This window comes from Trichophyton verrucosum, assembly GCF_000151505.1.
Source record: "Trichophyton verrucosum HKI 0517 chromosome Unknown contig00832_1.f1.exp, whole genome shotgun sequence".
Taxonomy (NCBI): domain Eukaryota; kingdom Fungi; phylum Ascomycota; class Eurotiomycetes; order Onygenales; family Arthrodermataceae; genus Trichophyton; species Trichophyton verrucosum.
The window spans coordinates 1-25,343 of NW_003315238.1; the positions used below are offsets into that span (position 1 = coordinate 1).

General features: G+C 49.0%; 7 protein-coding genes across 7 annotated transcripts; 3 read left to right on the top strand and 4 right to left on the bottom strand.

The window, feature by feature from the left end:
* Positions 1-470: 470 nt before the first annotated feature.
* TRV_06887 (uncharacterized protein) lies at positions 471-1,839 on the bottom strand (the record flags this gene model as incomplete). Its single annotated transcript, XM_003019016.1, has 2 exons — positions 471-1,721; positions 1,777-1,839. The coding sequence occupies 2 exons, from the start codon at positions 1,837-1,839 to the stop codon at positions 471-473; spliced, it is 1,314 nt and encodes a 437-aa protein (XP_003019062.1).
* Positions 1,840-4,959: 3,120 nt separating this feature from the next.
* TRV_06888 (uncharacterized protein) lies at positions 4,960-8,082 on the top strand (the record flags this gene model as incomplete). The annotated part of the gene is made up of 5 exons (XM_003019017.1): positions 4,960-5,194; positions 5,334-5,407; positions 5,596-6,132; positions 6,191-6,377; positions 6,440-8,082. The coding sequence occupies 5 exons, from the start codon at positions 4,960-4,962 to the stop codon at positions 8,080-8,082; spliced, it is 2,676 nt and encodes an 891-aa protein (XP_003019063.1).
* Positions 8,083-8,496: 414 nt separating this feature from the next.
* TRV_06889 (uncharacterized protein) lies at positions 8,497-10,101 on the top strand (the record flags this gene model as incomplete). Its single annotated transcript, XM_003019018.1, has 3 exons — positions 8,497-8,694; positions 8,765-9,982; positions 10,006-10,101. The coding sequence occupies 3 exons, from the start codon at positions 8,497-8,499 to the stop codon at positions 10,099-10,101; spliced, it is 1,512 nt and encodes a 503-aa protein (XP_003019064.1).
* Positions 10,102-10,572: 471 nt separating this feature from the next.
* Positions 10,573-14,026, bottom strand: TRV_06890 (uncharacterized protein; the record flags this gene model as incomplete). The annotated part of the gene is made up of 2 exons (XM_003019019.1): positions 10,573-12,126; positions 12,185-14,026. 2 exons carry the CDS (start codon positions 14,024-14,026, stop codon positions 10,573-10,575), a joined length of 3,396 nt encoding a protein of 1,131 aa, XP_003019065.1.
* A 921-nt stretch (positions 14,027-14,947) lies between these two features.
* Positions 14,948-17,018, bottom strand: TRV_06891 (uncharacterized protein; the record flags this gene model as incomplete). The annotated part of the gene is made up of 2 exons (XM_003019020.1): positions 14,948-16,563; positions 16,640-17,018. 2 exons carry the CDS (start codon positions 17,016-17,018, stop codon positions 14,948-14,950), a joined length of 1,995 nt encoding a protein of 664 aa, XP_003019066.1.
* A 2,331-nt stretch (positions 17,019-19,349) lies between these two features.
* Positions 19,350-20,803, bottom strand: TRV_06892 (uncharacterized protein; the record flags this gene model as incomplete). The annotated part of the gene is made up of 6 exons (XM_003019021.1): positions 19,350-19,428; positions 19,497-19,659; positions 19,718-19,862; positions 19,923-20,132; positions 20,206-20,500; positions 20,688-20,803. The coding sequence occupies 6 exons, from the start codon at positions 20,801-20,803 to the stop codon at positions 19,350-19,352; spliced, it is 1,008 nt and encodes a 335-aa protein (XP_003019067.1).
* A 1,660-nt stretch (positions 20,804-22,463) lies between these two features.
* On the top strand, positions 22,464-23,977 carry TRV_06893 (uncharacterized protein; the record flags this gene model as incomplete). Its single annotated transcript, XM_003019022.1, has 3 exons — positions 22,464-23,305; positions 23,364-23,771; positions 23,800-23,977. The coding sequence occupies 3 exons, from the start codon at positions 22,464-22,466 to the stop codon at positions 23,975-23,977; spliced, it is 1,428 nt and encodes a 475-aa protein (XP_003019068.1).
* Between the last annotated feature and the right edge of the window lie 1,366 nt (positions 23,978-25,343).

Genomic DNA, 25,343 nt, shown 5'->3' on the forward strand with positions numbered 1-25,343 from the left:
GAATCGGAAGCCCTTCTGCACGTGACGTCATGTGACGAATCTTGCCTTTTCAGCCTCGACGACGGAAAGTTAGAGATATCAAAGTTGGATTTCAGCAACAGACTAGGAGGAAGACCTGGAAACCGGATAAAAGAGTGGATAGCTGAGTGAGGAACTAAGCTTGCGGTTCCGATTCGTGTTATTTTTCGTGTATCCCGTTATATATCACCCTTGCGGGCTAGACGGGCTGATCTAGATCTATATCTAGATTGAACATATAAACGCCTGCAACAAAAATACAGACAGAAGAAAAAGACATCCCGCTCTTTAAATGAAGATAAGTATAAGCAGATCCAAAATGTGGGATATAAATCAATCGGAAAAAAAAAAGAAAAAGAAAAAGAAACACTCGGATAGGTCATTAGATCCGGTGGCAAAATCTCACGTATACATGACGGTCATCAGGAACAATACAACAAAGGTGCGGGACATCAGCTAAACAGCTTTCTCAAGGGGGAGGGCTTCTTCTTCTTCTTCCTTTCCTTCTCCTTCAGCTCATCTTTCTTATGCTTACTCTCACTATGGGACCGAGACGTTTTGGAGCTTTTGGAGTGCCTGGACGAATGTGAGCGGCGTGAATACTGCGAGCCCGTCTCGTACACGCTGCCTCCAACATATGAAGATACTCGAGTTGGCGCGGGGAGTATCCGGCTGCTTCTGACTTCGCTTCGACGGTCATTATCGTACGCGTGCTGCTCGTTAAGCATCACACGAGACATTGCTGCTGCTGTGGGCGTGATGAACTCCCCGTCAACAGATGTTCCACAACTCTCAGCCTCAGACTCTGCAACTCCCCTTCTCCAGCCTTCAATACGGCTCATGCCAGAATTGATTTCAAGCAGCTCGTCCACCATAACAGGAGCTTCGAGTTGCCGTTCTTCCATTCCTTCTGGCTTCGATGAGATCTGTTTTATGATCTTGTATCCTCCAAACATGACTACTGTGACACCGATACCCACACCGGCTGCGATCATGAAGTGCGGGCTCGCCAGGAGGGCGAAGACTGCTGGTGCACTGGCTCGCAAGGTCGCAAGGGCTGTGGGACCGAGATCAGACACTAGCTTGCTGATTTCAGCCAAGGTGAGAGCAACAGCGGCCATGGCATCTGGGTTTGACTGCAGGTGTGCAATCGTTGCCGTAACCGAGTGGTGTGCACAGTCAGCTTCAACAAGGAGATCCTTGACCCTCCCTACGAGTCCGGGCATATCGCTAGGTTCCGGGTCGAGCCGATCAAGTGCAGATTGATGGAATTCGCCGTATGCGAGATCCATATCGACTTTTGGAAGAGTGTGGGCGCGTGCTTCACCATACGAGGGCCTAACAGGCTTTGCCATGGAAAGGTTATGCTCCGTATGACGCCGTGCGAGCTGGGAGTTGGGGTGGTAGCCATCTGGATACTCGGATCGAACTTCAAATTCGAATGACCGGCGTTTTTGCGACCTGCTTGAGTGATGACTGTGATGTCTGCTTTGCCTGTCATCGTCATGATGCCGAACAACCGATTTGGCTCGGCCTAGGTGTCGTTTAGAAGTTGTGGAGCGGTCATCCTCGAGGGTGTATGCTGCGAGGGCCCGGCGGGTATCTCGTTCTGCCCTTTTTGCTTCCTCGGCGCTTCGGATGACGGCCTTACGTTCCTTGTAGGCAGAACGAGCTTCTTTGAACACACTGAATAGATGTTTGCTCTGGGCAAAGCTTTAGCCAAAATACTGGTGGTGGCAAGACAACGGCGGGACTCACGGTGCTAACAACTTTGCCAGACTTATCTATCACGGAGATCGTCTGACCTATAGCGGCAGCCATTTTGACTGTTGAAATAGGTGTCTAGCTCTGGATGAACCAGTACACAATGCCTGGTCAGGGAGAAGCTGTCCGAAGGCTTCTACTACCATATGCACTCAATATGAAAAATATATGGATTAATTCGGATGTGCCAGGAGGTCCGTCCTGAAATGCAGCGTCTTGCTGAGTATATAACTACCACTGCCAACTCAGCAATCCGGGATAGTAGTTATTATTATATGAGGCGGGACACTCCAGCCAACGACTGCCATCCGATCCACGGCGATGCCTATCCGCCCACTCTCTGCTAGCCAACTGGCGCCCTACTTTTTCTCTCCCCTTTCCCTGTCTGGCCTCAGTTGGGCTGGGAGAATGAAGCGGTTGGGCTGCGTGATTGGCGTGAAAGAGAACGAAGAAAAAGGGAAGCAGCCAGTCGATGACAATGTGGCGGTGAAGCGTGGCGCAGATTCTCGTATTATATGCAAGAACAGCCACAGCAATTTGATATTCGATTCTGTTGATGATGCAAAGCTGCAGAATTGCTCTATACAGAATCTTCTCTGACCTCCAGAGGATGACTCTTTGCTCGCTCCTTTGCTTCCCCTCTTTCTCTGGGGATGGGTGCGAGGTAAGAAGTTGGATAAGATGAGTGCGATGGGGAGAAACGACGGTGTAGGGGTCGGTATATTCGAGTGGAGAGGAGTGAGTGGACCGCCGGCCGCCGGGTAGCGATTGGACTAGCCATTTTAACAAGCATCCCGTCTTCGCCTGGTCCACTGCTTGTCTACAGGCCTTGCAACTACCGACAGACAAAGCTATCGGGCGAGTTTACCTAACTGCGGCCAGCAGCCAGCCGTCCATGACTATCAAGACTCGAATATCCATCGCTTTCTTTCTTTATGGCGTAGTTAGCCAGTTACTTATGCAGCGGCCACTTTGTTGACAACTTCATAACCGATGGAAATGATGTCTCAAACGAAACCCCTGGGAGGTTTTGACTGCTGTTGAAACAATTCCCATCATTTTTTTCGTCGAAATTTCCGTCTCTGGTGCCGCCACGGATCAGAGGTTTGATGAAACCCCCTCCGGAGTCCCGACGGTCGATGCTCTGAACAATAATACCACAGAATGGAAGCCATCATCTATCCAACTCTCGTCTCTCGAAGTTTCGTGACGTCCGCATCTGCCCATCCAATGAGTTAAACAGTCCTCCGTACATATTCTGATCATCCCTTCAGTGTCGTCGATTCGGCATTCAGTACTCCGTACTCCGTAATTAAGTGATACTGGGAGTTTCCGGCAACAATATAAGTATGTATGAGTCCATATGAATCCAGATGCTCGGCAGGGGGATCTACATGGTCGTCCGACAGCTGAGCCTGCTGATGTGCTAGGACATCCATATATTTCAATAGGTTTAACGGAGTTCTCACCGTAGTAGGCTTTGCAGTCCGGATTTGGAAATTCCCCATACTCCGTGAAGGCTAGAGTCAGTCTGTTGCCAGACTCCAATTTTTCCGTGTCCCGTATGAAAAAAAAAAAGGCCCCAGGCCCTTTATCCCTTCTCCGTCATAACAATGCACGCGGAACTTTCTGCTTTTTCCTCTTCCGTCTGCAAGGCAAACTTCTATCCGCGCTAAACGTAGGAGTCTCACGCTTCAGCATGTATACCTAAGCATATACACCAATCAAAAAATCACACAAGAGACGGGAGTTGCCTTGCCCAAGCAATATCTTGATCATGGGGGTTTATCTCTGATTGGCTGGTTTATGCATGATGAGATGCCTCGTCCCCTGGGTTCATGGTGGAACATGTCCCTATATGGAGTACCCTGTACGGGGTACCTGGTCACGATAGTAAAAGAGCCGATACCCCGTATTGTGTAGTTCTCTTTCCTGATTCTTCGTTAATGACCGTAAATAAGAAGCCGAAATGATATCACGTAAACTGTGTACACATTATTTTGCAGAAAGAACCTACGCAAGAGACGAATCCATATCAGCCCACGTAGAGGATATTTACAGGGTCCGAAACCTTCGTCGTCTTGTTTCATTGCCCTTAACTATTCATCCTGAGGCGAACCCACAAGCTAATCAACTAACCGTCTTCTGCGGCAAGCCGGGCCGCATGAGCTATCCAGCCTTGCCCGCTATGCCGGTCTCGCTGCCAGGGTGCCTCCGTAGAACCGGCGATTTAGCAGACCGTTCACTAACTAGTTAACGGGCTTAACGGCGTCTTTTCTAAGAGTTACCTATCCGGCAACTCGAGATCCAAGTCAAATACCAAGCTCCAAGCTCCAAGCCACGCCTCACGCTCCTCGTTTGAGGAACACGGCCTAGCTGCAATGCCAAACCTAATGGCAGTCTCTCTTTCGAGCTATAGATGCGGTGAAGCTGCGCCAGTCGATGCAACAGGCTGGCTGGTCCCTTGAAACCAGCAAATTCCCACGATAACAAACAGTAATTGGTCTGCCGATAATCCATTGTGCATCATGCATCGTTGATTAAAATATGGTCGAGTGACCATGTCCTACCTCCCATTTATTTTCCCTCTGGCGTAGAAAAGAAACATAGCTGGTCACTTTCGTTCACTTGTCGACACCTTTGCATTCTCTCGTTTGAAATCCGTCGTCATAGCATTATCAAGCCCATTGCTGCTGTTGCTCTGTCGCTTGTTTGATTCATTTAACCTCCCATCGACCTCCGATCACAGCCATGCCGCCATCCGTCACTCGAACGACGCTGAGATATGGCATCAACTACAGCCAGTCTGCAGCTTTTGGTGAGTCAGTCTCATTGCAAGTCCGTTGGTCCGCCTCCCTCTGCCTGTATAAGCATCTTCTCTGCTTGTCGTGTGGCTGTCGATGAGATGGAGTTGGTGAAAGAAGAACCAAAAAGTCAATCCACCGCCACACGATGTCGACATCGGCTCGATGGGGAAAAACTCCTTTTGGGCCAAAACCTCCGCCAATTCGCACCAACATAACATAGAGATATTCATAGCATTTATCATTGACACAGGACGCAGCTTTCTGCAGATGAGGTGGTGGCTCGGTTAAATTAGCACATTAGTTAACTACAAAATTACGAAGGAGCTTGCTGGGCATTTTTGGTAGTTCTCATCTTGGGTATACTGACGGCATGGATGATATAGACCTCAACGGCATTGATACAGGCTTCACCAAGCTCTCAACAGCTGAAACTACTGGAATGAATGCACAGGACTCCGATTCATCGCCAACAACAGAGTCCAGAACTGCTTCTGGAGTGGCTCATCGGTTGCAGGCCAGCCGTTCAGTGCTCTCGTTAGCTATTGGCAAGGACTGCGTATTCGCAGGGCTTCAAGGAGGAGACATCGTTGTGAGTACCACGGCGAGTATTTTTCGCAGTCCAAAGCTGATGTTAGGATAGGCATGGTCACTTTCAACTTATGAGTCCATAGCTTCCGTGGCAGCACACCAGGAGAGCGTCCTTGGGCTTCATCTGTCCCCAGATAAGGAGCTTTTATTTTCCAGTGGCGGGGACTCTACCGTTAATGTATGAACCGACAAATTTATTTCTCGCAAGAAGCAGTGCTAATAAGTCACAGGTTTGGTGTACGAGAACGCTGGAGCAGTTGTACTCGATAGAGTCACATCATGACCCCGGGGACATTTTCACTACAGTGTACTCTTCGGACAGGGGAACGGTGTATTGCGGTGGCCAAAACACAAGCATTCAGGTATAGTTTGCATTTCTTTAGGTATCCGGGCTATTTACTCACTGGTTTTTCTCTAGTGGTGCGATCTTCAGCAAAGTGATATCCCTCAGGCAGTTGGGAACAAGGCAAATAAGCCGCATAAGTTCTTTGACTCCATGGGCCCCGGAGCTACAGAGCCCATTTCTACTGCCTGTAAAAATGGAATCGAGAGTCAAGGGCAGAAACTATATTTTAGAAAAGACCAACATCGGTTATTCGCCCATAACGGATACGTTTATTGCATGAGACTTGTCAGGGGCCTGGTAGAAACCAGCGGCGGAGAGGTTCTTTTAACAGGATCTGGTGATGGATCTGTAAAAATATGGGAACTCGGTCATGGTCCGGGCGTGGCGCCAACGGAGCTTTTTACACTTCAAAATAGAGACGAATCGGTTCTATCCATCTCGGTTGACGGAACATTCCTCTATTGTGGTCTCTCGGGAGGGGCAATAAATGTCTGGAATTTGGAGTCGAGACAGATCATCAAAACAATCTCTAGCCATACTGGTGACGTATGGGCAATTGACATTATCAAAGGGTTCATTCTGAGTGGTGATTCGGATGGTGTCGTGAAGGTAAGAATACCTAGCTTCCAACTCACAAGATGCAGTGAATGTTGTCTAACTCATCTAGAAATTCAACTCTCGTTTTGAGGAGCTCGGAACATGGACAGCTCATGATGGGAAGATGCTCACTTCTACCTCCGGGAATGTTAAGAATAGATGGATCTTTGCTACTGGTGGTAATGACAACACAGTTGCTCTATGGGATTTGACGGACGAAAAAGCTGATTCACAGGAGATACCTGCCATTAGCAATGGTACGTAACGGCCCCTTTCCCTTATTATACGTCATTTTCTTTCTAACTTGAAATATTTACAGATGAGATGGTCAACACGCTGGCAAAATTTATTGCATTCAAGACAATTTCGGGTTGCTCAACGTTCGCTGGCGAATGTGCTCAGGGAGCAATCTTCCTCCGCAGACACTGCAAGTATCTGGGAGCTCAGACTAAGCTACTTGGGACAGGACAGAAGAAAAATCCAATTGTGTTTGCCAAATTCCCAGCGAATGCACCTGTAAAGAAGGACAAGTCCATTCTTTTCTATGGTCATTATGACGTTGTTGGAGCTGGAGCAAGCCATCCTAAGTGGAACACTGACCCATTCCACTTGACCTCCCTAAATGGGTACTTATATGGTCGTGGCGTCTCCGACAACAAAGGGCCATCCCTTTCTGCTCTTTATGCTGCAGCAGAACTCTATCAGCGAAAGGAGTTGTCTCACAATGTTGTTTTTCTCATTGAGGGAGAAGAAGAATCCGGTTCGCAGGGGTTTGGACAAGCTATCCGTGAAAATAAAACCTTGATCGGCCCTATTGACTGGATTCTCCTGGCCAACAGCTACTGGTTGGATGACCACATTCCTTGCCTGACATATGGATTACGAGGAGTGGTACATGCAAATATTGTTGTATCAAGCAATCAACCAGATCTCCATAGTGGAATTGATGGAAGTTCTCTACTCGACGAACCTCTCAAGGACCTGACACTGCTTTTAGGAACGATAGTCGGACCCAAAGGAGCGATCAATCTTCCGGGCTTTCATGACCCGGTTTTATCATTAACACCCACCGAAAAGGCACGCTACGATGCTATTGCCGAGGCGTTACTACCGCACCACCCTGAGATCAAGAATTTTGAATCATTTACGGAATCTCTGATGCATCGTTGGCGTGAACCCTCGCTAACCATTCACTGCATTGACATTCCTAGTTGCAAAAAGTCGACCACCACTATATCAAGGAAGGCAAAAGCCTCGCTTTCTATTCGTATCGTTCCAAACCAAGAGTCAAGCAAGGTGGCAGAGGACTTAATCAACTATGCTCAGGCTCAATTCTCCGAGTTAAATTCGCAGAATACCCTCACCGTCGAAATTACCGGAACTGCAGATCCATGGCTCGGAGACCCTGATAATGAACTATTTGAAGCTCTTTCCCATGCCGTGACATTAACATGGACAAAGCAAGGCAATGGTAGCCAGGAATATAACTACCCTCCACTGAATAAACCGCAACTACGCAGTCGTCCTGCACCAATTCATACCGATTCTATTGACGCCGCACATGTCGTTACTTCTTCATCCTCACCGAAATCTCCTGCTGCAACGCAAAAGCAGTATATTCCAACGTCTTCAACTCTTGTCGATCAATCGACCACCTCTGGTTCAAATGGCATCAAACCTACTTCGACATGTGAAAGTCAAGGCTCTGCCCAAGAAAAACGCTCTCACTCTATCTCTGGACAGGCAGACAACAACGCTAGAAACCTCATCAAGCCAATCTACATCCGTGAAGGAGGATCCATCCCCACTATTCGACTTTTGGAAAAAGAATTCGGTGCTCCGGCTGCTCATTTACCCTGTGGTCAAGCCAGTGATAATGCCCATCTAGATAATGAACGTTTAAGGATCCAAAATCTGTATAACAGCCGTGAAATTTTCAAGAGCATGTTTTCTGGAAACTAAATTTAGTTACTGCATATACCCCGTTTGGCTTTGCTTTCTCTTTCACGTTTATTTTTGGGTTAAACGGACTGGTTGGGCTTCGTTTTATACAGTGAAAATTGGGCGTCTGTTACCTTTGGCCTGAGTCAGCCTTTCTCTCCCTCGATATTTAACAGGCATATGATAGTAAGTAATAGCCAGCCAATAGCATTATCTAGTTGGGCTTATTTAATATAGCCAGTTGATCGTCGAATTTATCATGTTTTCTCTGGATACGAAATCTGCCCATCCGGAAGCGAGGTTCCCGGGCTGGCTGGGGAGCCATCCGCTCTAGTTGCTTATTTAGTCCGGGGAAATCAACGCCGCGTCCAACATTTCTTCAGCTAATATTGAATCACTTTTTACCAATTTCTTGTCCTCGTCAGTTAATCAAGCATGGCCGTGTTCACATTGGGCGCCTACGCTTTTCTAGGTTTTATCGCGGCCATCTTTCTCAATGTCGTCTATCAGCTGCTTTTTCGCCTACTAAACAAATCCAGGCCCCCTTTAGTCTTCCATTGGATCCCATTCCTGGGTAACACTATCAGCTATGGAATGGATCCATATAAGTTTTTCTTTTCTTGTCAAAAGAAGGTGAGAGATGAATAAACACCAGCCTGTACCGTGCTTCATTGACCAGCTAATACTGATCATCTGGCTCTAGCATGGCGATATCTTCACGTTTGTCCTCCTGGGTCGTCACACTACCGTATACCTGGGAATCAAGGGCAACGAATTCATTCTCAATGGCAAATTAAAGGATGTGAATGCAGAGGAGGTGTATTCCCCTTTAACAACTCCAGTCTTTGGGTCCGATGTGGTTTACGATTGTCCCAATTCCAAGCTCATGGAACAGAAGAAATTCATCAAATACGGTCTCTCATCAGCGGCACTAGAGGCTCACGTTCCCTTGATCGAGAAAGAAGTGTTAGATTATCTTAATACTTCTCCCAATTTTCACGGAAAATCCGGAGACGTAGATATTTCGAGCGCAATGGCTGAAATAACTATTTTTACCGCCGGTATTACCCTTCAGGGGCAAGAGGTACGCTCGAAACTTACGACCGAGTTTGCCGCTCTATATCATGATCTGGATAAGGGGTTTACCCCTATAAATTTCATGCTACCGTGGGCCCCTTTGCCACATAATAAGAAGCGCGATGCTGCCCACTCTCGTATGCGTGCCATCTATACCGATATTATTGAGAAGCGACGTCGCGAAGGAGCCAAGTCCAACAATACCCAGACGGACATGATTCACAATTTGATGCAATGCACCTATAAAAATGGACAGCCGCTACCGGATAAGGAAATTGCGCATATGATGATCACCCTACTAATGGCCGGTCAGCACTCCTCGTCCTCAATCAGCTCCTGGATTATGCTTCGTCTAGCCTCTCAACCAGATATAGTGGAAGAACTTTACCGAGAGCAGCTAGCCAATCTGCCACATACCGGTCCCAACGGCTGCCTGGCTCCCCTACAGTACAAAGACCTTGACAACCTTCCGCTACATCAAAATGTGATCCGCGAAACCCTCCGCCTCAACTCGTCAATCCATTCGCTCATGAGAAAGGTCAAGAACCCGATGCCGGTCCCTGGTACCCCTTATGTGGTACCAACATCGCATGTCTTACTCGCATCTCCGGGAGTAACGGCCCAGAGCGACGAGCATTTCCCCAACGCGATGAAGTGGGATCCTTATCGATGGGACGCCCAAAAACCCAAGACTGATGAAAAGGAAAACGATATGGTTGATTACGGCTACGGTGTTATGTCTAAGGGGTCTAATAGCCCATATCTCCCATTTGGAGCTGGTCGGCACCGATGCATTGGAGAAAAATTTGCCTACGTCAACCTAACTGTGATAGTTGCTACGGTGGTGCGTCACTTGCGCTTATACAGCTTGGAGGGGAAGAATGGTGTACCTGCTACAGACTACTCATCACTGTTTTCTGGACCAATGAAACCCGCGCGGATTCGCTGGGAACGACGTCCTAAGTCACATTGAACTCACCGTTATTGAACAATTTCTGTAATTATCTTGCTGCCAGGATAGAGAAAGCATCGGGAGACGAGCCAAATACTAACATTTTACTTTTCTCTCTGCTGTATTTGCATGTTCTGGTAATACAGTTTATTAGGGCTATTCGAGCGCTGAAAATGTTTTCTTTCTAATATATTATGCTATAGATCATGATAGACTTATTTATTTAGATCATGGAGTGGGCTAATTTTGAGGTTGCGGCTCATTTATGCTTAACCCCGGACCCACTTCCATAAAACCTTCTTTTATGGTCGTCAAGAGTGAACATACTTCGTCGTTGGCCTCTTCAGCTCTTAGCCTCATTCAGTAGAGAAATGTAGAGTAGTCTTCTGCCATATGATCTCTCAAACAACTAAAAGAAATGAACGTCTTCTGACTTTATTCCCTATTCTAGTATTGGTAGCAAAAGGCGTTGAATACATTGATTACCATATTCTCTTCGCCGCCATTTCATACCTTTTCACATTTTCCAGCCCATGAGCCCCGCTCCCAGACCCACCGGGATTATCGCTCCTGCTCTTCGCTTCCCGGTCGCGCAGCCTTCGCAAACCCTCCGGGTCATCGACGTATATCCATCTTCTTTTATCTTCTCCAACCTCCACAGCGCCCCAGCCGCCGCCACGTCGACCTCCTTCTATCATATCGCTGTTGCTGTTGCTTGCACTATTGAACGAGGATGATTCGATAGTTTGAGCAGGCAATGAAGGCACATGGGGCAAAGGGGATGTGGATTTCATGTATTGTTGTTGCTGCTGGCGACGTTGTTCTCGTTTCTGCTGCGCTGCGTACTCACGCTCCCGATATTTCATGTTCTTGTATCTTGTGCGGGAGTAGCCAAGAAGGATCATGCCCAGGACAAGCTTTCCCAGAAGTAAGGTTATATAAAGTAGTAGGACAAGGATGACGGTGAAAATAGGGACGAACGATTCGGGAGAGGGTGTGGCGTATGATACAAGTGTTTGGAAAATGGAAGAAGCCGCTTGTGCAATTGTCGAGAGTGATATGGAAGATAGAATTGTCGATGCGGAAGCATTGGAGAAATCGGGTAGAATAGAAGATAACGAGGCCGATGAGCCTGAAATAGGAGCGTAGTGACTGTGTATCTCAGTCAAAGATGTAGCATTCGACGGTGGGGGGTAGAAAGGGGAAGATGATAATTGCGGCAGCCAAGCAGTTAGAAACATCTGGTATGTCTGAACTGAAACGCGAAAAAATAAACAAGCAAGAGGTATAACCGGTAATCCGAGGCGACGGTTAAGATTAGGATCGGAAAATGCGCTGCCGTAGTAATCTTTGGCGAGGATGTCGAGGAATCTGCCGTACATTGCTGGCTTAAGGTTGTTAAATTTGCTGATGTAGGCATGTTTGAGCCAGTCAACTACCATTTCGGAACCGAGAACAACAAGAAAAGGGGCCAAAAGGTGGCCAATTGCAGGGAGAATGGAGTTAACACTGCTCAAAGATGAAAATACGGATGATGGGATAAGAAGGGTGAATGATTGCGGGAGAATTGATGTAGATGGCCTAAAGGCAGTTGTGCTGTTCGTGGTAGTTGTCGCACTGCTTTGAGATGTCAAGGCATTTCCGAGCTTGAAGCCTCCTGTTTCCACAAAATTTCTGGATGCGATTATGATGAGCATGAGCCATAGCTGGAACCGCTCAACAACATCTGCACAGGTGAGTTGAAACAGATTCTCCTTTTCAAACCTTTTGAAGACCGTCGATTTAATCTCGACGAACTGGTTAGATAATAGTAGAGTAATCAGTGCGTTGGAGTATGAGTTCACCGCCACATTCAGGGTCATCACCTGATAGAAGAGCGCCGTGGCGTGGATAACGGTATATATAAGAGCGAAAATAAACATCCAAAACGGGCGTACGACTTTGCTTCGGCCATCCGGTCTTCGTTCCAGTGCTTCTTGAGAGAATAGGCATTCGAGAACATCCTGGCCAATGGCGGAAAGTAGCCGGTCACCAACCTAAGGAGGGGATCAGTAAGATAAGTCCTTCAAAGTGAATGAGTTTGTATGCACCTACCTCAAGAACGTTATATATAACATAGAGCTTGATAGCTGCCTGCCCTCTAATCCAGTGGTACATTCGACTTGCATCGAAGTACATCAGAATAGTGCAGGTAAATATCATCAGTAATCCCTTGAGGATATCTGCCTTGTCATTTTCAAGTAGCGTAGACGGAATAGACTTGGTCCTCCGATGTCTTCGAGTCGTAGATCCACGGCGTCGACGTGCTTCTGAGCCTGAAGCTGGGTCTAGGGCTGGACTGCCATCTATCGGTGACAGGTCAATGGGTATAAGCTTCGGTGAAGAATCTTTGATATTGATTGGTTTTTCATGCGTTGTTTCACGGACAGAGTCACGCCGTCGTCGACGTTTCCACATCCGACCGAGACCGCTCACTATATACGAGGTAACAAACCGGATCTCAAGTCCAAGATTAATCATCCAGGACTGTAGCAGGATGTAAACAGCCTTTAGAAATTGTAACGGGAGAAGGGTGAAAGTGTGCAACCACGAGTCGAGACAGGCAAGAGTGCCGAAACATAACGCCTGTTCTAGAAGTGGAGGAAGAAGAAAGAAATTCTGCAATCTTTCTAACATTACCCTAGAGCTTTCATAGGGAAAATCATGAGCTCCTGATCGATGGATGTAGAGGGATGATGGCCTGTGAGAGGACAGTTCGAGCTGGAGGTATGTCGGTATAGAAAATGGAGGAATTGGAATAGACGCTGGTACAGGAGATACGCTTCTGTTTACACCCGATGATCGTGTTGACCGAGAACCTGCATCTAGTTTCAATGGGGACGGCATCCGTCTTGAACGGTTACCTGAGCCATTGTCATATAGCCGCTCTCTTCCGGCCACAGGCACTGGGCCAGACACAGATGAAGCTTTGTCTCGAGGACGAAATGAGGTAGGAAGAGGTTGGGAAGGATCGCTATTAACACGCCGGCCATGAAACTCCAACGGGTTTTGAAGATGGACTTGCTTCTTCCCTGTGCTAGACCGACGTGTTCGCGCACGGCTTCTGTTGCGGTCCTTTAATGCACCACTGGAGCCAGAGACAGTGCCCATATCTACATCGTAAACACCTACTACCTCGTCTTTCTCTTTCAAGGATATCAGTGGAGCTGTCGATGGTTCTAGTTCTGGTCCTGTCTCGACTTCGACGGACGCGAGGTCAAGAACTGGTTTCGAGGGTGGTATCTGCTGCTGAACTTGCGACTTCTCGGCATCAACCTCGATATCAGTGTCAGCATCATCCGTGACTCGCAGACAAGCAAATTCCGGCGAAGACGTTAAATCCTGTAATTTTGCAGGAGACAGCTTCTGGACCTTGTCTCTTTCTTTTGTTGCGTCTGTCCCAGCGCTCTGTTTATTTGACTTTGATGGGTGCGACGAGGTATATGAGCGGTCTTTAAGCGTAACATCGGCTTCCGCAGGTCTTGGTATCTGACCATGTGGCCTCTTCAGAGCGGTAGGGTCTTCATCCGTAGCATTCTCCGCCCATATAGTTATTTGACTCTCTGGCTCTGGCGTTGGTGCTGGGCTGGGTAGCTGTCTGCCATCGACATTGTCGCCAACTTCCACGGCTGCCACTGTATTTACTTCAGAGCTGCTGATGCCCACATATTTATCCCTAGCTTTGTCCTCTTGTTTCCCTTGTACCAGCGCTGCCAGCACCGGCTCTGGGCTCGCTGCCGACTGCTCCTCATACTCAAGTTCGTCGGCCTCCTCGCTTCGTTGTTTCCCGCCATTTAACAGGGACGAGCCGACCATCGTGTCCGGGGAAATTTCGCCTTTTCCTTCTCCATCATCAATGCCTAGTCCGTTCATTGTATGGAACCCATCACTTGTCATGCTGCATTGTTCGGCTGGTGGCGGTGTAGTTAAGGGATATAGGTATTTATCGGGCTTTCGAGGTTGGATGTCGTGGTGACGACTGACAACGCAGGTGAAACTGGTCCTGGTGCTTCAGGGTAGAATACACGGCGTAGCACTTTGAGTCTCTATGAAACAGAACAGTGGAGGAAGCTCCCTGGTGGCTTGAGCAGCTATTTGAATATGATGTCGTGGCCGCGAAGCGCTCCAGGCGGATGTTTTGTTATCTTTTTTCTTATCAGATCTACAGCTGACACATCAGGCTTGCCGCTTTAACAGGATAACTACCAAAAGTCTTCGAACACATGGTTCTCAAGATGCAGATTGAAAAAAGGAGTATCAGTCCATATATTCTATTTTCCGTCCATTAACAAGGCATGTCTTCCGTATTTTCCATGCGCCTAGCTCGAAGTGGCGAGAGACATGAACTTTAACCTGAATCGCCCAGAAAGTCTGCACCATACAATATCCCCCATGAGGTTTCTTCCAACACAGGAGAAGGTAAAAAAAGGAAAAGGGTAGAGGGAATCGCTTCAGGGGTTTTGCAAAAAGTGAAAAAAGAGTGAACAAGATAAAGAGCGGGAGAAAGACCAGTTGAATGAAAGATGGTCTGGAGATGGATGTTTATAAATGGTGAAAGAAGAATATCGGAGTCAAAGGGGGCAGTCAATCAGTCAATCAATGAATCAATTGGCGCGTCTGTCGTTAAACAAGTGAAATGTCACTAGGTAAATTGGGAATCAATCAAGAAGAGTAAAGATAAGAGAATATAGAATGAGTCTTTAGAGAAAGTGAAATTGAAGCTCGTAAATCGGTAAATGAATGGCCAGAAAAGGGGTATATGCCAGTAAACAAGGAGAAGATGAAGAAGAAGCAGTAGCAGCAGAGAGAATGCCACATTTATGGGTTAAAGGAAGGGTACGACCCATTTTGTGTGCCATTTGGTGGTTGTATCTGGGGTAATTGAGGTTCCTGCCGTAGATCTGGCTGCTGCCCATGGCCCTGACTACCGGTTTGACTGTAACCTACTTGGCTATGACTGTACTGGCCTTGAGATGGCAAGGGTGCAGTTTCTGATCGTGGAGGAATGTCTTGGCCCCCTGGAGCAGAGTAAGGAGCTAGCGACGGCCGGGCAAAGTTTCTATACGGTGCCCCGTTACCGTGCGTAGGAGGTGCACTTGGCGTTGGTGTCGGGGCAGACGGTATCTGTGGGACGGAAGACATCTGTGGGCCATCGTATGGTCCGTATCTTTCACGTTCTCGGTCACGGCTAAATGATGGTGCAGGAGTAGATACGGGTGGTGGTGGAGCAAAGGCAGTGCCAGGGCGAGAAATTGATGGAAGTGTTGGCTGGGGGCTTTGTACTGGTAGACCGGGCACTTCTGGTGCATCCCATGTTTGTTGTTGATGCTGTTGGTGGTGGTGGCTGGATGGGGTTTGGCGGCCCATTGAACCAGGACCCGGGGTGAGAGGTCCAGGAGTGCGAGGGCCCGGTCCGGGCATCATTGGGCCTGGAGTACGCGGTCCCGGTGTCATTGGTCCTGGTGTACGCCGACCTTGACCGAGCCCCTGAGCATTGAAGACTGGTGCAGTGGATACAGATAGCGGAGTGCCGTATCGTTCGACGGGCGGCAGCATGGGCGTCTTTGTGAATTCACGCTGCATTGGGTCTCGCTGCTGCTGCGGGTGTGGTGGGCGATAATTGTATTGCGACGACGGCGGGGAGTATCCAATACCACCAGCGTTGTTTACTAGGGAAGCAGAGGCGTCATCTGAGTACTGCGTTCGGTGCATCGAGTTAGAAGATGCCATGACATGGTCACCATGCTGGTCATGATCATGGTCATTATAATCGTTGTCGTATTGATCATGTTCATGGCTGTGGGCATCCCAGTCAGCTTCTGGCAGAGGCGGCGGTCGATCAGTGTTGGATGTGTGTGGTCTATAAGGTGGCAATGTAGTGACGGTTGTCTGGCGCGAGAGGGGAGGCATCTCCGGCAGCTTAGGTTGCTGCGGCTGCTTGAGATCCATGACCGAGGGGAGAGTGGGCAAGGTTGGGTTGCGCTTGATAGAAGCCACTCCGGTTTCTATATCGGTGTTGGTACGCTTCCTATCTTGCAGTACAACAGCGTTCGTGAGAGCCTTGTCAACCTTCTTCTTGACGATGCGTTCGAGTCGCCTGTTAATCTTGCGACGGCAGTAGACCGAAAGCGTGCCATCCTCTGACGGAATATGGTGCCAGAGGAAGAGCAAGTAAAGCAGCACGGAGACACAGAAAGAGAGAAACTCGAAGGCCCAGATAACAAGGGTGAAAAGCATGGAGAAGAGAATGAGGGCCTGTAGCCTATCTTTATCGGCCAGGGCTTCAATGTTGATGAAGAATTGGGAGATTGCCGAAGTTCCCTCTGGTGCGGCATGTTCGCCGATTGGGATAAGATTGAGCTGTGCTACAGAGTAGAGGGTGATGCCATTGATGACCTGGCGTGGTCCCTGAGCAAAGATGACTCTCAACCATGCTAAATGCCGTTAGATTGAGGAGTATTTCAGAGGAGTTGTGCCTATAAAAGAAAAAGCAAAAGAAAAAAAACTCACCCTCGAAGTTGAAGTAGGTAAAGATGGCAACATAGTCTGCTCCCTTCCTACTCTTGGTCAATTCGGCGAAGACAAGGAAGCGTCTCCATCCGGAGGCACGCTTGCTGGTGCGAATACTCTGGACTTTGACAGCGATGGGGTCGAGATAGCACTGGGCGATCCCGCCGGACTTGATGACCCTGATGGCCCGCAGCCAACGGTAGACGAGCAGCACGAGCGAGAAAATGATACATCCGGCGAAGATCCACTTGGAGATGTCGAGGGGGATGGCAGGCTTGATCTGACTGGACCAGCGAGAGAACGCAAGCAGGTTGACGGCCGTGAAGGTGTCAAGCGCGTAGACTGCTAGGGAGATGATGACGTTGAAGTAGAGGATCATGTACGAGACGGGGATCCAGCAGGACTTTGTAGTAAAGTCATTCAAGTTCTATCCAGTGTTAGAAGACAATAGGCATGGCAATAAGAATGTCTGGGGCCTTACAATGTAATCCCATTTCTGCTCCTCTCTGAGCCTGACCTCCTCGTCGCGGCCCCCGCAACAGCCCATGGTGGTGTTCTGTAGTAGTGTGTGTTATAAGGAACGGCGCAAAGAGCGAAGTAGCAGCACAGCCGCACGTATATGTCAAATATAGCAGTACCAGCACAATGCGACTGGCCGTCTTTTCTTGTTTTCTTCTTCTTCTTTTCTTCTTCCTTTGTTCCTGTCTGTGTGTCTCCTGTCCGAACCCGCGGACAGAGCAGTATTGACGGCGGCTAAAGGAGCGGCAGGACGGGCATTTATCAACAATGCCAGGTCCCTGGGCGAAGTTCCGGTCTGTCTCGACGTCAAACAGCAAGTCTAGCGGCACCACGCATCATTTCGAGCCGAGGGTGGTATGCGCTGCGTGGTGGGAAGTAAGTAGTAGACGAGGCAGACTATCAGTAGTAGCAAGTACTCCGTAGATATATGGAAGTAGACAAGAGTCCGCCGGCCAAAAGAGCGAGACGCCGGCCAACTAGCAAAAGAGCAACAGCTAAAGAGCGACAGCAGTAATGAACGAGCGTATGAGTGTCTGTAACAGGCGCTGGGAATGAAATGATATCGCGGCATCCGCGAGAGAAGCCAAACTGCGAGACCAGAAAAGCCGCCGACGTCGAAGTTGAAAAAGGGAGAAAGCAGGCGGAGCAGCCGAAAGGGGACTAGCGCCGCCAAGAAGTCAAAAGATCTTCTTTTTCAGGGGACAAAGCTTGTTAGTCAGCATGTGTTATTCTTTTTTTTTTTTCGTTTTCGTGTTTTTTATTGATGATTTTGGTCTTTTTTGATGGACGTCGATGTTGGCGATGCCGATGTCGATGATGTCGATGGCTGCTATTATTGCAGGGCCAGTGGCAGATATAGACAGGATGACATGCATGGGCTAGTCAGGCTGGCGACTAACTAGTTTGAGGGTCACGGCGGGTCGCGACGATGCGCTTGATCGCTCTCTAAGTGGGCAGGTCTGAAACACGGCGATGGAGATGTGGCTGAAACGACTGTGCTCGGCTGGCGGTGCAGGCAGATACTCAGCCATAGACGCTCTCTCAGTACTTTTATTACACTGCGGTCGAGCCCGGATCAGCTTGTGTCGTTGGCCGTGTGGTGGCGGCTGGATGCTTATTCTCTACGGACCAGTTCATAGGTAGAACTACGGAGTATGTTGGTATCGATGATGATGGTAGCATGACAGCATCAACGGGGACTCTGACGGCACGGTGCAGGCGCATAGCGAAGGGCAGCGTACGGAGTCAGGCTTGGCTGACTATCCCATGCAGGAGCCGCTCCGTATTCGACTTCTTATGGCTGGTGGCTTTAGCTTGATACACAAAATTAATCTACTGAAATGATATCCTGCTGGGTTTATATACATGACACTCGGGGGACGGGTCCGTACGAGTTTTGGGCCCCGTTTGGCTGAGGGTGATCTCCTCTCAACCAAACTCCGCAGGTTCGCTCTCTCGAGATGGCTTGTTTGGCTCTCGATGGCTCTTTGATTCTGCTTGGCGATGGTTACACCTGCAGAGCAGCCGTTGACTGGTTAGCAACGCTCGGATCAGCGTGTAACCAACTGTCTCCCTCTCAACCAGTCAACAAGTATCCGCTGACGGGCAATCGATGATCAGCTGCAGTTCCAGCGCTTAGCTTGCCTTGCCGGATAACTGCCCTGGGCTGTTCTTGTCTCTACTTCATACATCCCACTCGAGGATATCCTGGACCCGACCCAAATGCTATTATACATATAACTGCATGGGTAACTGAACGGGCGACTGAGGAGATCATTGTTGGGCATCATCCGGCATCAGCATGGTAGAGCCGGCCAGGACTGAAATACACCACTAAATATAGATGGAAATACCCTGCTCATTCACGCATGTTCATGCATATATACACTGCCCAACCGCATGTCAAAGGTCAAGTACGGCGCTTAGAAAGTAAACACTGAAAGACAATAGAGAATATACACGTAATTATATATTTACATTGCGTATGTTCATATGTGCAGGTGCGCGAGCTATGTACGGTGGTATATATATATACATATATATATAACAAGTGAAGAGTATTCATTGAGCCAGGTCGACCACAGGCCGGACCAAGCCATTCGTCATTCTTTCGTTGCGGTTGTTCTCCGGATGATAACCCTATCTCATATCATCCGCAGCGATACTTGCCGGTCGTTCGATTGCGAGTAATTTAGTGGCCGGCACGGAAGGCTCTCCAGGACTGGGCAATGCGGTTGGCCTGGCCGGGAGTGAACTGGTTCATGCAGACACTAGAGAATACTAGTCAGTACATCATTCTGTTTTCGCTCACTATAAAAGAAAGAGGGGGGAAGCATACTCATAGCTGTAGTCCATGTAGTTGTGGATAGAGTCAACACCGCCGCCAGGGCAAGAGTCCTGAGAGCTTGGGCAGCCGCTGGTCTTCTTGGACTGGGCGGGAGTGTCGGCAACCATGTCGGCATCAACGCAAGAGCCGTTCTCGCTGAAGACGTGGTAGAGACCTGCAGACGTCAGTCATACATCTTTATACTCAGTGATAAGGTAGGTGTAGTAACATACCCAAGAAGTGGCCGACTTCGTGGGTGGCAGTCTTGCCCTGGTTGTAGTTGGTGGTCTCACCACCGGGGACGGTGCCAGAGCGGACCATGCAGCCATCCATGATGATGGTGGTCTGGCTTGGGTTGGCGCGTGGGAAGTAGCAGATCTAGTATTTGTTAGTCACCATAATATTCTTGATACTAGAGTTAATAGGACAAAGACTTACTCCCAAGAGACCGCTGCTGAGGTTGGGGATGAAGTAGATGTTGAGGGAGGAGTAGGTACCCATGTGCAGGGCCTTCTTCATGCCAGCCTCGTCTCTGCCGCTGGCCCAGTTGGCATTGTCGGTGCGGGTGGCCTTGACCAGCCTGAACTGCACGCCAGCTTGGCTGTAGTGCTGGTTCATGGCGTTGATCTGAGCCTGGAGCTGGGAGTCCTGTAGAATTCGTTAGCAACCAACCCAGAGCGTCGTCTCTTCTTGACCCAGACAGGGAGTGGAAGTGACATACGGGGATGTTTCCGGTCTGGCCGCTGGTGAGGACATGGAGGTAGGTGTCAATGGTGATGCCGGCAGTCAGGTCAGCGCTGGCGGCCTCGGGGCTGAGGGAGTTGAGAGCCTCGGTGAATTCCTTCTCATAGGCACGAGGAGGAACAGCACCGCAAGTTCGCTCAGCAGTGGCAATGGAGCCAGCGGCAGCAAGGCCGGTAAGGAGGACGGAGAAACGCATGTTGAAGGGATGTGATTTTTTATGAGGATAGAGATATATCTCAATGACTTTCTGGCTTGGTCTGGTCTGGTCTGGTCTGGTCTTCTTGGTTTCTGGCAAAGAGAAAGAAAAGAAATCCAGCTCGACAGCCGTGGACGATCATTCCTTATATACACCTCTTGCTGAGCTCAAGCCCTCTCGACAAAGCAGGCCATCGCTCCGGATGGCGGAAATTGGTCCATACGAAAGTCGCATTGGGGAATATGCGGGTTCAGTGGGCTAACGTCTCGCATGAAGCCTTGGCTCCCTGGCTGCGAACCATCACTGGGGAAGGGTATATCAGTCGCCAAACCATGGCTGGTATCTCCTCCGCAATCCAGTTAGCTAAGGGGCAAAGCATGAAACCGACCGTAGCCGTGCCCGCCGCTCGAGATAACCAGCTAAAGAGTAGGAAGAAACAGGAAAGAAAAGAAAAAGAAAAGAAACGAAAACAAGAAGGGCACTTATGAAGAAACATCCATAGTACCAAGCGGTGAAAAGAAGGCCTGTAAAGCTTCGAGTGACTCGAATGTCAAATATCAAATATCATATGTCATAGGTCAAATGTCAAATGGGTCCCCCCCAAAAAAAGAACAAGCCGGATATTAGAAGCCGGGGCGGAGGCAGAGAGAGAGAGGAAGCCTGCTGTTGGATAGCTATCGGCCGTGGGAGGGAGGCCCTGCTATCTCGAGCACCCAGCTGACTCGGCTACCCAGGGCTTGTGGAGCTTGATACCATGCCTCTCAAGCACGTCGTAGCAAGCCGTAGACGAAGAGGAACGATATCAAGTCAGGCTGAAAAGTAGAGGGCGCAAGATGAATGTCGAGAGAACCCCCTTTTTATATAACTTGATATTGACCGATGCTCGATCGTCGCCGGTAGATCAACACCATAGCCGCCATCTCGAAGCGTACATTTTCTTCGCATTATTCCAGTCGATCAGAGAGTAGATCATGATCAGAGGCACACCTGACGGCCCGTCTTCTCTTCCCCTGGGCCAGAATAGCACATCACTCTAGCATGTTCCCCGCTGTTTCATCTTGCACGAGTCCGGGGTGCAGGCTGCAACCCTGGACGGAGAGCCAAATCATGCTAGGTTATCTTGGACGGGGCAGGCCGTTCGTATTATTCCCAGAATCCAATCCATATGTCGTATTCATTTGCTGGTCACAGGATATCTGCGGGGATGGCCATGGTGAGTTTGTTGATGCCCGGCGATGGGGCGAGACGCCGGGCTTGACATCGCCTTCACACGGCCACAACCAGCCTGACGAGAGCAAAGAAGAGACGAAGGCAATGATAGTCGACAAGTTTATGACTTCAACATGTTCGCCTCGCGTTAAATCATCTCAAAGACGTCGCAGCCAAGCCGGCTGGCTTCAGGCTTATTTCGCGCCCCTGCGATGGCTGGCGGCGAGATGCAATGCCAGCCGCGTCATAACATGATCATTAACCTGTCCAGCAGGCTGGATAAACACCTGTTTGCCTGTTGCCATGCTGGAATTGACATTCTCCGCCATCGATGCCGTCTTATTTCTCCGGTTCTTCTCTTGACTCCCTTGTCCAGGCCGGGTTTTGGATATTAGCACGCCAGAAGCCGAAGCCCTTGAACTAACTAATAGTTAGCCAGCCACCGACTTGGAGGCATCAGCATGAGCAGCTATCAATATTCAGACACTGCTCAGAGTGCTCTTCGCGGTAAATGCTTCATCCGGGGCGCAAGACATCGTACGGTCCATTAGATGTTATTACTGTGGACTCCATAGCGGTTAATAACCGTTGGCTTCGTTAGTTATTGGCCCTCGGCTCCCGGGATTTCCTGTTCCCTCGCTAGGCTGTTTATAAAGCGCGGGACGGTGGATCAACGCAAGCTGAAAACTTCTTCCGCCGTCGAGTTTCTCGTGATGAATCGATTTTTTTTAATTTCCTCGACCGTGGATTTTGATGCATCAATTGATTAACTGATTAATTGACCGATTAATTGCATCTAGTCTGGCCTTCGTTGCTCAGTATCAGCCGTCATGGGTGCCAGCCAGCGAAGGGGCCCAAGGGGGGTCGAGCAGCCCGCAGCATCAGGGTCAACGTCGACCAATTTCACCGACGGCGCCTCGGATGAATTCGAGTTTGGTGGCTCGCTCGGTGCTATGGGCGTCATGCTCGGGTCCCCGCTGATAATGTGGTATATGTGGATTGGCGCAACATACTATGACGGCGCGTTCCCCTGGCCTGCCGCCGGCCAGAGCTGGACGGACTTTACCCTCCATCTCGCCCATCTGGTGTACGAGGGTGGCTATCCCACGGCCAAGGCATGGGCTATCTACTGGGTGTTCTTCGTTGCCGAAGCCCTGATGTACTGCTACATGCCGGGCGTGTCGAGCCATGGACGACCGCTCAGGCACGAAGGGGGTCGCAGGCTGCCTTACTACTGCTCTGCGTATTGCTCGTTCTACGCGACTTTGGCTATTGCTGCAGTCTTGCATGTCACCGGCCTATTCCCGTTATACACGCTGATCGATGAGTTCGGCTCTATCATGACCGTTGCCATCTTGTCTGGCTTCATCAATAGTGTTATTGTCTACGTTCAGGCGCTGGTGCGAGGCCGAACCCACCGCCTCTCTGGATATCCCGTCTATGATTTCTTTATGGGTGCTGAACTGAACCCCCGTATTGGGATCCTGGACTTTAAGATGTTTTACGAGGTCAGGATTCCGTGGTTTATCCTGTTCCTTATCACCTGTTCCGTCGCTACTCGCCAGTATGAGACATACGGCTACGTTGCGCCTGAAGTCATCTTTTTGGCTGTTGCACATTATCTCTATGCCAATGCATGCGCCAAAGCAGAGCAGATGATCATTACTAGCTGGTGAGACCGTCGAGTTTAACAATTAATCCGACCTTTTGTATACTAACCTCAAACCCAGGGACATGTACTTTGAGAAGCTCGGCTGGATGCTTACCTTCTGGAACATGGCCGGTGTACCATTCACCTACTGCCATTGCGCCTTGTACATGGCCAAAAACCACCCGTCAGAGTACCGCTGGAACCCCATTGCTCTCTCTGCTCTCGGTGTCGTCTATCTCTTCATGTACTGGATGTGGGACAGCGCCAACGGCCAGAAGAACGCATTCCGTCACAAGGAAAGGGGCCAGCTCATCAAACGCAACACTTTTCCGCAGGTGCCCTGGCAAGCCATCGAGAATCCCAAAACCATCAAGACAGACGTAGGCGACCATCTGCTTATCGATGGCTGGTTTGGGATCATCCGCAAGCCGAACTACGTCCCAGACATGTTCTTCTCCTTCACCTGGGGTCTACTCACCGGCTTCAAGTAAGTCACAGACCATATTTTTACCTAGGACCATGGCTAACGAGTATTTCAGGAGTCCCTTCCCTTGGTTTTACTTCGTCTTCTTCATGATCATGATCATTCACCGCACTCAGAGGGACATTGATAGATGTCGACGAAAGTACGGCGAGGCTTGGAAGCAGTACGAGAAGGCTGTTCCCTACATCTTTATCCCAGTGAGTATTTAGCCCCGGATATAACCAGTTACGTATGCTGATAAGCCCATAGTATGTCATCTAGTGGTCACCAGTTTATAGATGGTCTTTCCCTTCGAGAAAGCCGCTCTTCTGTGGCTCCTATAGCTCTAATATAGCTGCTCCACATGTATAGTATAATTATCTAATAACCATCATTGGCTAATAGAATATTTAGATAGAATAAATAGATATGATCAGCATTATATTCGAAGTCTTCACATCAGCAGCAAGGTCCCTTCCAATATCAACGACTCAGTCGGTTGATTTTTCCCAATCGACCTCAGCCTGCAATTAACCGGAAACATGGGATCGACCCTTCAGATAGTGATAATAGGATCGTACCCCGTCCATCGATTAATCTCCAAGGACCAGGCCATGAAAATGAACATGTTGACTTGACGTTCTTAGAATATGAAGCATATGATTGTTTTATGGTCTTCGACATGTGCAGACATGATATGCAACCTCTCTATTAAACCAGTATCCCACGTGGTAGGCAAAACATGGCTCTCATAGCAGATTCATGTTTGAGTATAGGGGTATCACCCTTATTTATTTTTTTTCATATAACTGCATCTTCTATTGAGATTTTCATCACTTGTCCCCATTGCATAACCCAATAGCCAAGCCCCATCCCAATGCAGCCTTGTTCTCCGCGAGTCTGCCCCAGATCTTCTCAGGAGTGGGAATATTGAGCAATTCTACGGCTTCGCGGAACCTTTTCCCATGCAAGGCCTTCAACTGCATCGAATAAAGCACTTACGCGTCAATTCATCTCCCAATTGACAGCCATGCAGAATCACGCAACCATATTCATCTCTCCCGGGTATTGAAATTGTTGTGAGGGCAAAGTTGATGATGAGAAGCAAGGAAAAGCCTGCCATGTAGCTGGGGTATTGACCAAGGACATTTATCCAAGTTACCATCGCCTAGCTCAGCCGCGGGTAGGTGACGGCCGGCTAAATGGTTAATGCTGGAACGTCGCCAAACACCGCCCAAGAAAACGTCCTTGTCTATATCTTTGCTTCCTTGATGATATCAACGCCTTGGCCGACAATTTTTCAAACATTGGCCCCTCTAGCCTGACTTGTAACTGAACAGTTTCATTCCCTGAAACAAGGGTGGCGGCCTGTTCTCGTGAGCACACCCCCAAACCCCAAACGTGCCTCTGGGTTACTCTTCAAACCAAGATTACGACCGTGTTGGAAGATGATACGTAGTCGACCAGAGCTGTCTCGAATTGCTTCTGGCTTGGACACTCTCGGTGGTGTTGATAATCGGTCACTGTCCAGGATAGGGATTAGGTCCTGCACAAAGGGGTATTGAGAGTATGGGGCCATGGATCATGCCATGGCCG